General features: G+C 42.7%; 1 protein-coding gene across 1 annotated transcript; it reads left to right on the plus strand.

Moving 5' to 3' along the window:
- Positions 1-5,502: 5,502 nt before the first annotated feature.
- On the plus strand, positions 5,503-12,709 carry LOC115790206 (fascin-like). The gene is made up of 5 exons (XM_030743924.1): positions 5,503-6,493; positions 9,892-10,048; positions 10,167-10,288; positions 10,548-10,718; positions 11,330-12,709. Exons 1-5 carry the CDS (start codon positions 5,671-5,673, stop codon positions 11,533-11,535), a joined length of 1,479 nt encoding a protein of 492 aa, XP_030599784.1. The 5' UTR covers positions 5,503-5,670; the 3' UTR covers positions 11,536-12,709.
- The last annotated feature ends 2,128 nt before the right edge of the window (positions 12,710-14,837 follow it).

Here is a 14,837-nt window from a genome sequence, read left to right on the forward strand (position 1 = left end):
AGAAAAAAATCCGAGTGGTGCCGGAATACACATGAGTATGCCTTCAAAATAAAAGCGTAAACACACAATAAACGATAGCAAACCCATCACAAGACACTTATCCTAGTTTAATGCTAGTTTATAACACAATGAGATTTTAAATTCACGAACTACACTTTTTTTCAAGTGTATGGAAACGCATTTCTTTAACAATAGATTTATTTTGAAAATACCAGCCGGTTGTACGCGTTGGTTTTGTTTAGCTTGACAGAGCACAGCCCAGGTAGGGTTTCACCCACTGCTGAAGTGGTGCTGCAAGGAGGGACTGAAACTAGCTTCTTCTTCTCAAAATCAGTTTCTTCCACGGGACACACACAGCCCAATTTAATATTAAGTGGGCTGAACCAGAAACCACTTCCAAAGATGAACTATCCAAAACAGATGACTAACAGACTGCTTGTGTATTACAGCTTACAAATCATAGTGATTACACAAAGGCATAAAACCTCACGTTTTGCTTCTTTATGGTTCAAAAAACTTAAGCAATCTAATATAACTGAAATCATTACTGACTTCTCAGGAATTTTCACACTTTGCAAAGCCGTCCAGTTGGCCAGATGGCGGCCCAGTTGTTTGACACCATTAGTGGTTCCCAATAGCATAATACAAGGGGACGAGACTGTAAAGGAAACCTGAAAAAGTCAGAAGCATGTACAAGATAAGTTGAAAGAATAACTGATAGAAATTAATAGACCAATTGCCATGTAGACATGGAGTGTTGTCTTCCCATTAAACTATGTCTATCCAAACATATGTCAGTGTCTGTGATGCTGAGTAAATTTGGGTTTGTTCAGAGTATTTGAATGAATAGCAAAAACCTGATAAAATATTTCTCTCTTGTATGTCCGCTGTCAGCAGTTTCTTTTTCTGTTGTTCCTTGCACTCTCCTCATTGCTGCAAACTCTGCAGAGAGCTGAGTGACCATTTTACTGTATCATATTCTCATGCTGTTTACACAGGTGGTGGACCCCCAGCGCCACACAACCAGGCAGACCAGCATACTTTTGTTCAGGGAGAGCAAACTCATTGTAACCCGTTTAATCCTGCAGCTGTAGTTCTTAGAGAGCTTCACTAGTCTGTGTAGTCTGTGCAATAAAAGCGGTCACCTATATCCACAGAGATTATGGTGGGAATAATTTTAAATGAATACATTTGACTTAATTACTAGCTTATAACCAAAATTTACTTCAATTTTTCTACACACCATCTATGATAAAATCCAAGTTCATTTAGATTGACACCTACTAACACAACTGGAGCCTATCCCAGCCATCACAGGGCAAAAGGGGTACACTCTGGACAGGTCACCAGTCCATCACAGGGCTAACACAGACAGCTATGGTCAATTTACCATTAGACTCTGGGAGGAAGCTATGGTATCTGGAGAAAACAGGGGAGAACATGCAAACTCCACACAGAAAGGCCCCATCCAGCTGGTGGATTCAAACCCAGGACCTTCTTGCTGTGAGGTAACAGTGCTAACCACCAAACCACCATGGTGCCCAGTCTCTGCAAACAATCAACTTAAATATCAAGAGTATCAGAGCTTCTTCTCTGTGTAACCAGCAGCTGTTTTGCAAGTCACTCATGAAATAAAGAGCAAAGTATTAATGATGACTTCAATTTTATTTAGCCTACTAACTTACTATAACAAGCTACATGAACACTTACAGGGGAACCTAAAGTGCTTTTTTTTTCTATTTTCTGTTACATTTGCATTCTGTTACAATGGTGGATGCTCACTTTAAACATGACCAAAGTTTCAAATAATTGATGTGTACAAAAAGTATTTGCCCCCTTCATGAACAGGTTGTTTGTTTGTTTTTTTGCATGTTTGTCACACTTACATGTTTCAGATTGTCAAACTCATTTTAATATTAGACAAAGATAACCTGAATATATACAAAATGCAGTTTTTAACTGAGGATTTCATCTATTATGGGAAAAAAGTTATCCAAACCTGCCCAGCCCTGTGTGAAAAAAACAACTGCCTCTAAACCTAATAACTGGTTGTGCCACCCTTGGCAGCAAGAACCACAATCAAACATTTGTGATAGCTGGCAATGAGTCTTTCACATCACTGTGGAGAAATTTTGCACAATTGTTTTGATTCGACCACATTGGAGGGTTTTCCAGTATGAACAGCCTGTTTATCATCATGCCAAAACATCTCAGTTGGATGTTTTTTTGAATCATTCAGAGGTGGGCTTGCTGGTGTGCTTCCGATCATTGTCCTGCTGCACAACCCAAGCGCGTTTGAGCTTCAGGGCACAAAATGATGGTCGGACATTCTCCTTCAAGATTTTCTGAACTCATGGTTCCATCAATTACAGCAAGTCATCCTGAAGCAGCAAAGCAGCCCCAGACCGTCACACTACCACCACATTGTTTGACTGTTGGTATGATGCTGTTTTTTATCAGCGGTGGTTTTCTCCTTGGGACTCTCCCATGAATGCCATTTTTTCCCAGTCTCTGTCCTATTGTTGAATCATGAACTCTGACCTTAACTGCGACAAGTGAGGCCTGCAGTTCCTTAGATATTGTTCTGGGCCCTTTTTGTGACTTCCTGGATATTTTGTCGACACATTCGTGGAATAATTTTGTTAGTCCAACCACTCCTGGGAAGATTCACCACTGTTCCACGTTTTCTCCATTTGTGGATAATTGGCTGTCACTGTGGTTCACTGGAGTCCCAAAACTTTAGAAATGGCTCTGTAGCCCTTTCCAGACTGATGGATGATAGACGTCAATAACTTTGTTTCTCAGCTGGTTCTTTAGATTGTGGCATGATGCGTTGCTTTTAGAGATCATTAAGCCTGCTTCAAATTTAGACAAGTTCTGTTTAAGTGATTTCTCGATTCAGCAGGTCTGGCAGTAATTAGGCCTGGGTGTGGCTGGTGAAATTGAACTCAGCTTTCCGAAAATGTGGTTAATCACAATTAATTCATGATTTAACAAGGGGGGGCGCATTACTTTTTCACGTAGGTTCAAGTAGGTTTGGAGGACTTTTTTCCCCCTGATAAATAAAATCATAATTTAAAAACTGCATTTTGTATTTGTATTTGTTGTTTTTGTGTGTGTGTGTGTGTGTGTGTGACAAATATTTTTAAAAAATAAATAAATGAAAAATGGGGGCCCTGTGAACCAAAAGCTCAGGCTTCAGACTGCTTTAAACTCTCAGTCAATGAGAGGGGCTATCCCTAGTACGGTCCTCTCAGGTGACAGCTCTGGCCCCACCCACGTGCTGCTCAAAGCTACTTTTTCTGAGGGGCAGCCAATCAGAAGAAAGTTGAAGGAAAAGGGAAGAGGAAAAGGAAAGCAGCCTGTTTCAGACAGATGATTAACTGAGGGGTTGCACCGAAGCCCAGTATGGCATAAATAAGAATTATTATGTGCTATGAGTCATGCAAAGCTACTCTTGAAGAGTCCAAGAAATTTGATTAATAGATTAATGGAGGGGGGGGCAACACGATGACACGGTGGTTAGCACTACTGTCTCACAGCAAGATGGTCTGGGGTTCTGGATTTGAGTCCACCATGGATTCTGTGTGGAGTTTGTATGTTCTCTCCGGGTACTCTGGTTTCCTCCCACAGTCCAAAGACATGCAGTTAGTGGGATTAGGTTGACTGGTGATTCTAAATTGGCTGTAGGTGTGAGGCTGAATGGTTGTCTACCTCTCTGTGTTAGCCCTGGTGACCCGTCCAGGATGTACCCTGCCTCTCGACCTATGACAGCTGGGATAGGCTCCAGCCCACCCCCGCCCCGTAACCCTGAAAAGGATAAGCAGAAGAAAATGGATGGAGCCAGAGTCCTTTTGGACTTTGTTAATATCAGTGATGGATCCAAGTTATCATTATTGCTGCTAATTCCACTTTTGCAGTCCTGACTGTGAAAAGTCATAATGTCTGCTGTGAAAATTGCCTATATACTACTGGAGGAATCTTACATGTGACAATATTATCCTCAAGCTTCTACAGAGTTCTCTACTAGTTTCCAAAAACATTTGGCAATTATCTTTGAGTAGTAAATATTGTATGGTTTGAGCAAGTTGAGTTATACTTCATGAAACTTTCTCTACATGAGCCATCTAAAATGCTGGCAGACAAGCATTATGCACCAAAAGTATGCACAACTTCGTGTTCAGGAGAATAAAGCTTTGCTTGAAGGTAATGTCAAGGACTCTGCTGTCAACTGGTGATGAAAAACACCTAAAGTCTATTGATGTAGAGATAAATTTGTTGTTTTTGTTTCTGGATTTTGTTTCTGGTAATGTAACACTGAAATTCCCGTCCTTGCTGCTTTTCTCTGAAAACCCACATGGGGGCGATGTAGTACGAGCTGTAAGAAATACCCTTCCCAAATCTCCCACCTCCACATTTCCTTTTGCAGGTCGCGTCCCAGCACAGTTTTCATGTCCTGTACAGCCTCACACTCCACCTTCAAAAGCCCTGATCCACATGTGCAATCTTGATCATCATATTTAATCCATACCTTTCATGCTTTGTTTATCCTACATCTTCATAAAATCATAACTAATGAGAAATACAGATCCAAGCTTCTCATGGAGCTTTTTATACCTTGCTAGAAAGCCCTCGTGGCGCGGATGTGAGGAAAGGATAAGCACGCGCCTGTTAACTCTCTCTCTTCTGTGCAAATAAAGGTGGATGTGTGGACAGGAGTTATGACAATGCACAGGGGAGAAGGACGGAAGGGCTGATCTGACCAGAGGATGGAAAATGGGTGGAATTACAATGAAGGGAAACAACTAAGTAAACTCACACTTTTGTCTGTGATAGATCTGATTTTCATGTGTGAAAACACAAAACACATTTTATTACTTGCAGTGTTTGAGGCTCAACAGTTTTTCTTTTGTCAGGGAGAGCATTATCAGTGATTCATGTTATAATCATGTACCACAGGTTTTGTGAAAAACTAGAGGAAGATAATAGAAATATATAATAGAAACGATCCCGAAGCAGATCCAGCGGGGACATTTGAAAGACCCAAAAGAGACCCCAACACCTAAGTCTGCCTCTTGACCTGGAAGTTACACACACACACACACACACACACACACACACACACACACACACACACACACACACACACACACACACACACACACACAAAATCTCCTGATTCGTGCTCTCAATACTCTCATAAATGCCCAGTACAAGCACACCCAGAAGACAAATCTGTTTTGTAAGTTGGTGAATCCACGTGGACCTAGCAGATCTCAACTGGAAGAATGGGAAAGAAGGAAAATTAGCACTAATGGTGTGGATGGTACTGATTAGGTTATATATGTGGAGAGTGGAGCAGGGGTGGAGTGATTTGCCAAAATTGCAGTCATCTCCTTCAAGCTCTTCTGCCTGTATCTGGGGCGTGTACTGCCTTTAAAAAAAAAAAAAAACTCCCAGTCCTGCAACTCCTGCAGCTCCAGCGAGCCAGTCCGGATTTTTTCCAGTTAGGGGACACTCATCAGCTCAGAGCAGCTCTCTCTCTCTCTCTTTCGATCTCTCTCTCCCTCAAACACCCCCACAGTCTCTCTCACTCCCTCTGTCCGTCTGTCTGTCCCTCTCTATAAGACCTGCATCTCCTTTCTTTTCTCCTCTTGTCAAACAGCAATCATGTCCTCAAACGGCGCTGACGGGGACCTGCTGCGGATCCCTCTGGGGCTCATCAACAGCGAGGGGAAGTATCTGACTGCAGAGACCTTCGGCTTCAAAATCAACGCCTCGGCCAGCAGTCTGAAAAAGAAACAGACCTGGACCCTGGAGCAGACTGGGGAAGACGGCAGCGCCGTGTTCCTCCTGTCCCACCTGGGTCGCTACCTTGCCACGGACAAAGACGGCAACGTTACCGCAGATAGCGAGACGCGCGGCCGGGACTGTCGCTTCGTCATCACGGTGCACGAGGACGGGCGGTGGTCGCTGCAGTCCGAGCCCTACGGCCGGTTCCTCGGCGGCAGCGAGGACCGGATCACCTGCTTTGCGCAGACTGCCTCACCGGCGGAGAGATGGAGCATGCACCTGGCTGTACACCCTCAGGTCAACCTTTACAGCTTCGCCCGCAAACGCTTCGCCCACCTGAGCGCGCGGGGGGAGGTATCAATAGACCGGGATGTCCCCTGGGGGGTCGACTCGCTTGTGACACTGGTCTACCGCGATCAGCGCTACCACCTCGAGACCTCTGACAACCGGTTTTTGCGCAATGACGGCAGTCTGTCCACCAAAACGGACAAGGACACCGGCTACATGCTGGAGTTCCACTCCGGGAAAGTGGCATTCCGCGACTGTAACGGTCGCTACCTGGCGCCCGTGGGACCCACCGGCACAATGAAATCTGGGAAGGGCACCCGGGTAGGAAAGGATGAACTGTTTGGCCTGGAGCGCAGCCACGCGCAGGTCGTGCTGACTGCAGGCAACGAGAGAAATGTCTCCACGAGGCAAGGTGAGGCTCTCCAGCTACACAGAGCCAAGAAAAAAAAAAAAATAGTGATAAAAAAATATTAAAACCACTTCACCATGAGGTCACTGGATAACTTGGCACACACAAGAGGCAGCTGTTGCATGTCTGTATGAGGGAGAAAGTAAAGCAGAATCAGAGACCCCCGTTATTTTATTTTCCTCCCACACCATGTGTTTTTCATTATCGCCCCCCCCCCCATTTTTGGCCAGTCTCTGCGTAGCTTAACATTTTTCTGCAGTAATTCTACCCCTGCACTGTGGTTGCTGGCCCAGGGTCAGCTTCAGCCTACAGCTGTGCATCATTCTTTATCTCGGAATAGACAGAAAATGAGGAGAGGTTTGCTTTGGAGACAAAGGTAAAATGGTGGAGAGACAGAATGCAGGCCACAAAGAGCGAGGTGTGTCTCACACAGTCCTGCTGGATCTTTATGCTACATGCAACCTCATTGTCTCGTTGCCGCCCAGTCTCCGATTGATTCTGTGCTCATCATTAACAGCAGCTTATCAATGCATCTGTGTGTGTGTGTGTGTGTGTGTGTGTGTGTGTGTGTGTGTGTGAGAGAGAGAGAGAGAGAGAGACAGAGCATGCCAGGGGAGATGGAAGATGATTTGCTTGAATGAGGTCAGTGTATGTAAGGCAGTGACTTGTGACCTCAATTGCGACCATAATTGAAAGGCTGACGGAAACCAGGCCCAGGGGACTGGTTCTTATAATTCATCATTCATGCATTTCTTTTCTTTTGAAAGCACTGACAGTGCTTCTGTATTTGTACTAACCACTTATGGTTCAGGAGGCTCAATGTGGGCATGCACAAGCATTTTGTTAGCCAGGAGCGTTTGTGTCAGTAATGAAGATGGAGAGGTTTAATCGGAACTTTTTAAAGGTGGACTGGTTTTATGTAATATGAGTGCGAGTCCAGTGTCGTGTCTTTGTGAGCAATCTGCTGGTCAAATCTTTTTGCTCTTTGTCTGCAACTGTTTTTCTCTCAAAGCTGTATTAAACTTGTGCTGAAGCTGCAGTTCATATCCAGACAAATATACATGTTTCTCCTGCTATCATTCCAAATATATTGTCTTCCTGTGAGTTGCCCAGATGTCTACCTTTGCTTGAATATCATGGAACTACACTCACTGGTTATTTTATTAGCTACAACTTGCTAGTAATGGGTTGGACCGCTTTTTTCAGTGCTGCATTAATTCTCCATAGCGTAGATTCAACAAATGGAAACATTCCTCAGAGATTTTGGTCCATATTGACATGATACCATCACACAGTTGCTGCAGATTTGTGGGTTGCATATCCATGATGTGAATCTCACACTACCACATCCTAAAGGTGCTCTACGGGTTTGAGATCTGGTGACTGTGGAGGTCGTTTGAGTCCAGTGAACTAATTTTCATGTACTAGAAACCAGTTTGAGATGATTTGAGCTTTTCGATATGGTGCATTTTCTTGCTGCAAGCAGCCATCAGAAAATGGCTACAGAGACATGGTCAGCAACAGTGCTCAGGTAGGCTGTGCCTTTTAAATGATGCTCAGTTGATACTAAGTGGCCCAAAGTGTGCTGAGAAAATATCTCCACACCATTACAACACCACCACCAGCGGCCCTCTAAGTTGTTGAGACAAGGCATGATGCTTTCATGTTGTGTACACTGAATCCTGACCCTACCACCCAAATGTTGCAGCAGAAACCGAGACTCACACAGAGCTTTTCTGATTCTTCTCTTGTCCAGCCGCTCATCAGATATTTTATCTGTTCCGGACCATTCTCTGTAAACCCTGGAGATGGTTGTGTAGAAAAAAAAAAATCCCAGTAGATCAGCAGACTCTGAAACACAGACCAGCCCATCTGGCACTAATAACCATGCGTTGTTCAGAGTCCTCCTCATTCTGATGCTGGGTTTGAACTTCAGAAGGTCTTCTTGGCCATGTCTACATGCCTAAATGCATTGAGCTGCTGCCATGTGATTGGCTGATTGAATATATGCGTTAATAAGCGGTTGAGCAGGTGTATCTAATGAAGTAGCCGGTGACTGTAAAGAAGGAGGGAAAAAATCACAAGGAAGTATTTTCTTTATACGAAACATCACCTCCCAAAAAAAAGGAAACATGCTGCTGGCTAACATTAAAGCTCGGTTAAGAAGGGACACCTTCAGTATTCAGTTCAGTTCAGTGAAAAAAAAAACAAAGCAAAAACCACACCCTTCACATAACTGCTCATTACAAGGTTGGTTGATTTGTTTTGCGTACCAGGTCATGATTTATGTAAAAAAAAAAAAAAAAAATTGCTGCTGACTTTCTAAAATGTGTTTTTGGCACTTTGATCACCTCAAGTCCCATGTCATTTACTTCTATTATTTTCTAGGGAAGCAGCCTGCAGCACCAAAACTTGCAACTTAGACCAAAACAGCTTAGTCAGACAAATATCATTACAGCTTATGTATTTAATTTTGAGGTGAACTGTCACTTGATGTGATGAACAGGCTTAGATCATTCTTTTGGTTTTAGTCTCAGAGCTCATATTTGCAGACAGCTGGGGTTTCTTTGTTTTGGTTTCTACCAAATAAAGCTGAGATGAATTCACTGTAAACTAGCTGTCCTGCACAAAATGGTTGAGAAACATAGTAAATAGGTGGTGAACATAAGTGGAGCCTTTAGCCTTTAGCTAGCTCCCCTTCCAGATGAAGTAAAACTGATTACAGTTTAAAGTTGGGAATATGTAAATGGCAGATGTCTTTTGACTCCAAATGAATGGTTATTTTGCTCTATATTTGTTAGATGTGTTTTTATAACCATAAACACATCTCAGTAGATTATTCTTCATGCAGCTTCTGGATTACCAGAAATCTTGGAACAGCTCACTGGATCAGCAGTGTTTTTGCATAGGCCTATTAGCAAATAACTCTTTAACACACACATTTTTTTTTTTTTTACACAGCACTTGATTTGAATATTTTGCTTTAGAATTTCAAATCTTTAGGGTATAACTGGAGCATATGTGTTTCGAGACTACAGATTGAGAAATCGATCATAAGCAGAGATGTTGGTTTCTTCACAGCGTCTTCATTAGAGGATTCAGTGCAATCATGACAGTTATAACTGATCAATCCAGTTCAATCACTTACAACTGACTTTGCAAACTTACTTTATTGTTACTCTGCTGCCATCACCACATCTACTTCTGCTCTCATCTAGTCCCAATCAGAACTGGCGAGTCCACTGAAATGGGTGCAGTAAGGTTCAAATCTTTGTGAGTTCAAGTCGTTCCTCTGGCTTTAAGAGTCTGTCAGGAGGAAGTTCATGAACTGAAGGGTTGGATATTTTCAGACATCCAGAGACAATAATGAAAGCTGACAGCTGCCTGCCCCACTTTTCTAGGCATGGACCTGTCAGCCAATCAGGATGAGGAAGGGGACCAGGAAGTCTTTCAGCTGGAGATGAGCCGTGAGGACAGGAAGTGTGCCTTCAGGACTGCTGCTGGAAAATACTGGACACTCACAGCTACCGGAGGACTGCAGTGCACTGCCTCCACCAAGTAACCACACACACACACACACACAAACCGCATAATGTTGAATATCACCCACTTCATTTAATGCATAACCAGCATTCAGCATGACAATTGGCTTCTTTACTGTGTGGGTGCGTTTCAGGTCTGCCAATAGTTACTTTGAATTGGAGTGGCGTGATGGCCGTGTGTGTATTCGTGCAGCCAACGGCAAGTATGTGACTGCTAAGAAGAACGGGCAGCTGGCTGCCACTGTCGACAACACCGGTCAGCCATGTTCCTTACGTTTGATTTATACAAATTTATTCCCCAAAAAATTGCACTGTGTATATAATATCAACATATTAGATGCAATTTGTGTAAAATAAATGTAAGCTTATCTATGGTTCAGGACTAATGGTGCCTTCACAGATGATCAGGTTACCTACGCCATGACCTCTAATGCCTCCATATGCCATCATGGGTGCTTTTATGAATCAAGGCCCAGATCAGTTTGATACAACCTTGTTCATTTTTGTCCCTTCAGGGGAGGCTGAACAGTTCCTGATGAAGCTGATCAACCGTCCAATCATCGTCCTCCGTGGGGAACACGGTTTCATTGGGGCTCGAAAAGCTGGAATGGCGACCCTGGACTCTAACCGAGCATCCTACGATGTTTTTCAACTGGAGTTTCATAATGGTGCTTACTCTCTTAAAGGTGGGTGATTGTTTTAAAATGAAAATAAAATTTTCAGGGAGCCAAGTTTAAGTTCATGTAGGTGCAGCAGAGAGATTCTCGTGTGAGGTTTAGCAAGAAATTTGCAATTATATTTAGTATTTTGTCAGTAACACATTTAATAAAACTAAAGCTATTTACACAATACAGCAGCTGAAAGCACGTTTTCCTCTCTATGGTAGGATGAGGCAGGAGTCTGTATCAGATTCAGCTCATTCAGTAAACAATGTCCCTGTTTTCTCCTTGTCTTGTGGGTTTGATTTGATTTTCTAATGAATGTGGTGATGTTTGTCGTGGTGTTTAAAATAGTGCTCTCCACAACCCAACCCTGTTGAACTCCACCCTGCTTAAGGGAAAGTCAATATTTAAGCATCTAATGGGAAGTCCATTATAGCTGTATGGATCAGTCACCTGGGGCCATCTCTCATTTGAACCATCATACTTAGGCCTAACAGTGAGCCAGTATGATGTATCATTTTTCATCTCCGTGATCAAATGGTGGTGATGCGTTGTCGACCAGCAAATTTTATTCATATGTGTAAGTATGTGTACTGCATGTGTGCCAGGCCTCATTAAGTGTGTTGTTTGTCCAGACTCTCAGGGGAAGTACTGGTGTGTTGGAGATGACACGGCCATAGCGTGCGGCGGCTCGTCACCTGTCCAGTTCCTGCTTGAGTTCTGTGACCTCAACAAGATGGCCATTCGCGCTCTGGGGGGGAAGTATCTCAAAGGAGATCACGCTGGAGGGCTTAAGGCGAGTGCAGACTCCCTGGAGAGCGCCACCCTCTGGGAATATTGAGAAAGCACAGCTGGACTTCTCCACTATGCTTCAAACTAGAGATAGATACTGTAGGTAGCTGTTCTTTCTTTCTTCCTTTTGCATATGCGTGCGTGCCCGTGTGAGTAGTGTGTGTGTGTGTGTGTGCAGAGTTGTGAATTTGTTTGGATGGATATGTGGTGGAAAACAACGTCGATGAGTGGAAGTCGTGGCACCAAAGCGATAAAGGTGTTTAATTTTTTTTTTTTTTTTTTTTTAATTTCTCAGTCATTTTCTCATCGTACTGGGCTTTGTTACTGGAGGTTAGGATTTTCAGCGGCTTGCTGTTAAATGAATGCATTATAGTGTGATTGCACAGTATTTGTCCCACTTCCAGTTAAACTTTACACAAGCCGTACCTGACAACTATCAGGACAGTTATTGTTATAAGTTGTGCCTATCTGTGGTAACTACTGGTGTAACGAACGTGTTGAATGCTATAACCCATAACTCGCAGTATCTAAACTTCTCCTGTTAATCGTCCTGCTGGCTCTATACGCTGCTTTCATCTCCTATTCTCTTTCAAACTGTAAAGTTTAGCTCTCATCAGATGAAGGAATGTTACTGATTTACATGCTTCTGCTGTAAATAATGCTTTCTTTGTCACTCAATGATTCAAATCATAGCGACCGGGGAAAATACAGAGGGCATATGGCAGGCACATCTAACATGTTTTTGCCTGCACACTCTTAGTGGATTCAGTCTCTGTGGAGATGCATCTTCGGGACATAGTCAGAGGTCAGAGGATTCTTATTTAACTCTACATTTCCTCAGATGACTTTAAGCTTCTTAGTATTCCAAGTAAAATTAATGAAAATGATTGAAAGGAGCTTTGAAACTCAGCCATCGGGTGAAGGAGCCATCATAGCACAGGAATCACACACAACAACACTCAAAAGCACACCAATGTAAATGCATTCATTCCAGCTGTTAAAACACAGCACCCTACAATGAGCACAATGTTACAGCGTCCTTTTGTTAAAAGCACACGTTTGTTGTGATGAAATGTCTGCCTTCGATTGTGTACTGCTGCTGGTGTGTGAACACAATGGGTAGAGTCATCTGTCTGGCTGTGCCTTCCATAGAGTATTCTGTCTGTTCCCTCTCATGCTCTTACATTTAAATCAAATGAAAACTTCAATAAAGTTTACCTTCTTAACAGTGGATCCTCTTCTTGTTTTTATTTATTTATTTATTTTTTTTTCTTGGTTGGTTTTATTTGTCCCAGTTGTCTACAGTTTTCATTTCGATGGTTTGTGCCAGAGAAACTGTTGATACTGACGTCTGCGGGTGATATTATCCAGAGTTTTATATGATTTTAACCGTGCTGGTTGTGTGGGGATGCCAAAGCATCTCAACACCTGGTTGGACTGGCACACAAATCTGAACTGTGATATTTCTTCTGGCTCCACCAAGCGGTGACATTTGTGGATTTTAGTGAATATTTATAAAGATTCACACACAAGCATTTTGTGCTTCCCTTCAAAATAACGATAGAAACCTCAGCAGTGTAAAAGCCGCTGGTTAGTGATCTCTCCTTATGAATCCTTGAGTTGAAATGACTTTTCAGAGTTATTCAAACTGGATGTGATGAGTGAGACCATTGACTGAGGACTTCTCAATCTAAAGCATTCATCCCCCAGGGTTGCTCCCTGGTGGCCAATGAAAAGAATGCAGGTTTAAGGCACTTAAACTTTGGCTTCACGTTTCAGACCAGAAAGCTGCACCTATCTTTTATACTGTCTCTAGTTCAGCAATCAGGAGGTGCTGTATGTGAATGCAGTTCTGTGATTTCATCTGTTTTTCCACAACAGGCTTCACTGCTGGTTGGTCTATGGTGTATGTGGCCACCCCTTGGCTCTGTCCCTGATTAGACCTAAAATAGAGCTGCAAAACATCAGTTTGCTTTTACATTGTCACTGTGAGCAAAGTGCAAGCCTCACAAGCTGTTAGCCTGACTGAGGTCAAATCTTGCTTGTAATTTGAGGGAACTGATCCTATAAAAACAAGTCAGAAAAAGGAAGTAAGTGCAATATTGCAAATCACATGATTAGATAAGAAATCATCCTGCCCCTTTACGGTAATCTTGATAAGAAAAGTAACCTTAAAACTCAGAGCAAAATACATGTTGTGAAAACAGATGAGTCTGATAATAATTTACATTGTTTTTATCGTCATCAAATTCTGTGAAAAGACCACAGGGTTATATGTTAATTCACTTTAAACCTAAATAGGAAACTGGGTGGACCCACATTATTAGTCTTTTCACAGATTTTTCCCAACCGTCTTGCTCTGATAAGACGATTTTGCAAATGCTGTTTTGTGTGTGGGAGAAGGAAGAAAGAGCCTGCATCATGTCCCCTTGAGATTTCACTGAGCCAAAACGGTAGAAGAGAAAGGAAGGCGAGCTCGAGAAGGAGGTAACCTACTCCACTTTCTCTCTTCTGCAGATGAAACTCAACTCTCAGTCAACCTCATGTGCACTAAACTTAACGCTTGTGTTTGAATACATTCAAGGACAGACGAACGATCATCCTTCATCTTTCACTGCAGGATCTCGGCGTGTTCCCATGGTAACAAGTAATGCAGGGATGAGGCTTGAGGAGGATGACTGTTAAAAGATGGAACACACATTGCTGAATAATCTCAGCAAACCCTGAAATAATCAAAGCAAACCAGCCATATATAACTGCAAACACTGTTTCTCAGACACTTACATGAAGACTTTGGGAATTAAAAGCCTGTGTGCTTATTAAATGGACTGGAGCTTCCACTGTGCTCGCAGTAATATGATAACCCCCACTCTTTTTCAGTCTGTGTTTGCGTGCTGTGCACAAAGTCTTTAAGAGAAAGCACATGTCAGGTTTGAGCCAAAACCTCCAGCCAGAAAAAGCTCATATGGCACTGGAGTGGAGCGACAGAATAATAAGCAGAAGTGAAGACAAAGCAGGAAAACGACAATGAGGTTTTCATTGTCGTTTAGTTGTAGGACAGATTTCATTTTTTTCCCCTTCCACTTAACAATGCTGGAGGAGAATCCCAGGTCATGTATGTGATAAAGAAATGGGACATTGTTTTCACCATCTTCAGAAAACTACTTTTTTTTTTTAGGACAAATTGTGTAATGTGTCTACAGCCATGCTAGAATGAGCATTTTGAATAAAATGCTCATTCTAGCAGGGACCACTTTCATAATGACAAGCATCAAATGATTTTATGTTTAGCCTTGATGTCCTGTAAAGGGACACTAAATCTTTTATGAGTTTATGAATCCTGATGTAAAA

The sequence above is a fragment of the Archocentrus centrarchus genome, chromosome 1, assembly GCF_007364275.1.
Source record: "Archocentrus centrarchus isolate MPI-CPG fArcCen1 chromosome 1, fArcCen1, whole genome shotgun sequence".
NCBI lineage: Eukaryota > Metazoa > Chordata > Actinopteri > Cichliformes > Cichlidae > Archocentrus > Archocentrus centrarchus.